We start from the raw sequence: 872 nt of genomic DNA, 5'->3' as shown, positions 1-872 counted from the left end.
CCCTCCCAGACAAGCCCTGGACTCGATGTATGACGAATTGTTCGCTGCAGCTGCCGGAAGTCTTGTATAATAGTCTGACAAACTGCGTCATCCTGAAGTGTTGTGAAGTTAAGGCGCCAATACGCAGGTAGTGGGCGACGGCTTGGCGTACCCAAGGTCACCCGGAGAGCGAGATGATCCCCGCTATGTGGTGCCTGGAAATACCTCTCTTCTTCAAACCTTGAGTCAACCCAGTTATCACTGATAAAATTGTAGTCAAGTCGGTAAACCCGAGGCGTAGGGCCGGAGAACAGACGCCTGCACGGAAACCGAAGGCGCCACGCGTCCGTGACGTGTAGCGTTGACAGCCAACTAAGGAGATATCCCAGAGATGTATCGGACGCGCTGGACGCCCGACGGGTGTCCAGAATAGGATCGATCGCCACATTAAGGTCACCGAGAACCAAATGATGGAAACATCGATCAAATTCGGTAGGTAGAGATCGGTAAAAGTGGGAACGCTCCGACGCATTCACGGGAGCGTAAATATTGTGGATGTAGACAGTTGTAGCCTCGGTTACCATTCGGACTAGAAGGTAACGCCCTGGAATAGTAGCTCGCATGACCTCTTCTGCTGACTCGACACCCGGTAGGTCGGGATGCAACAGTGTTGTGACGCCGCCACTCCGAGGCCCTACTTGAACAGGGATGGAGCTGTTGCGGTCACTGACAAATAAGCGATGCTCGGAGATTGAAGATAGATGATATTGAAACTTGGACAGATGGTGTACGTCGCGGAATTTGGTTTCGTGGACGCCGACGATATGATACTGGGAGATCACCTTCTCGATGAGCTTCCTTCCATTGCGCTTAATGCCGTTAGTATTCACGGG

General features: G+C 52.3%; 1 protein-coding gene across 1 annotated transcript; it reads left to right on the top strand.

The window, feature by feature from the left end:
• Positions 1-25: 25 nt before the first annotated feature.
• Positions 26-244, top strand: PHALS_09369 (uncharacterized protein; the record flags this gene model as incomplete). Its single annotated transcript, XM_024724854.1, has 2 exons — positions 26-64; positions 128-244. The coding sequence occupies 2 exons, from the start codon at positions 26-28 to the stop codon at positions 242-244; spliced, it is 156 nt and encodes a 51-aa protein (XP_024575689.1).
• Between the last annotated feature and the right edge of the window lie 628 nt (positions 245-872).

The sequence above is a fragment of the Plasmopara halstedii genome (genome assembly GCF_900000015.1).
Source record: "Plasmopara halstedii genome assembly, contig: Scaffold_410, whole genome shotgun sequence".
NCBI classification, from domain to species: Eukaryota; Oomycota; class Peronosporomycetes; order Peronosporales; family Peronosporaceae; genus Plasmopara; species Plasmopara halstedii.
The sequence above is the reverse complement of the archived record's forward strand: the minus strand, read 5'-3'. Positions and strand labels throughout refer to the sequence as shown.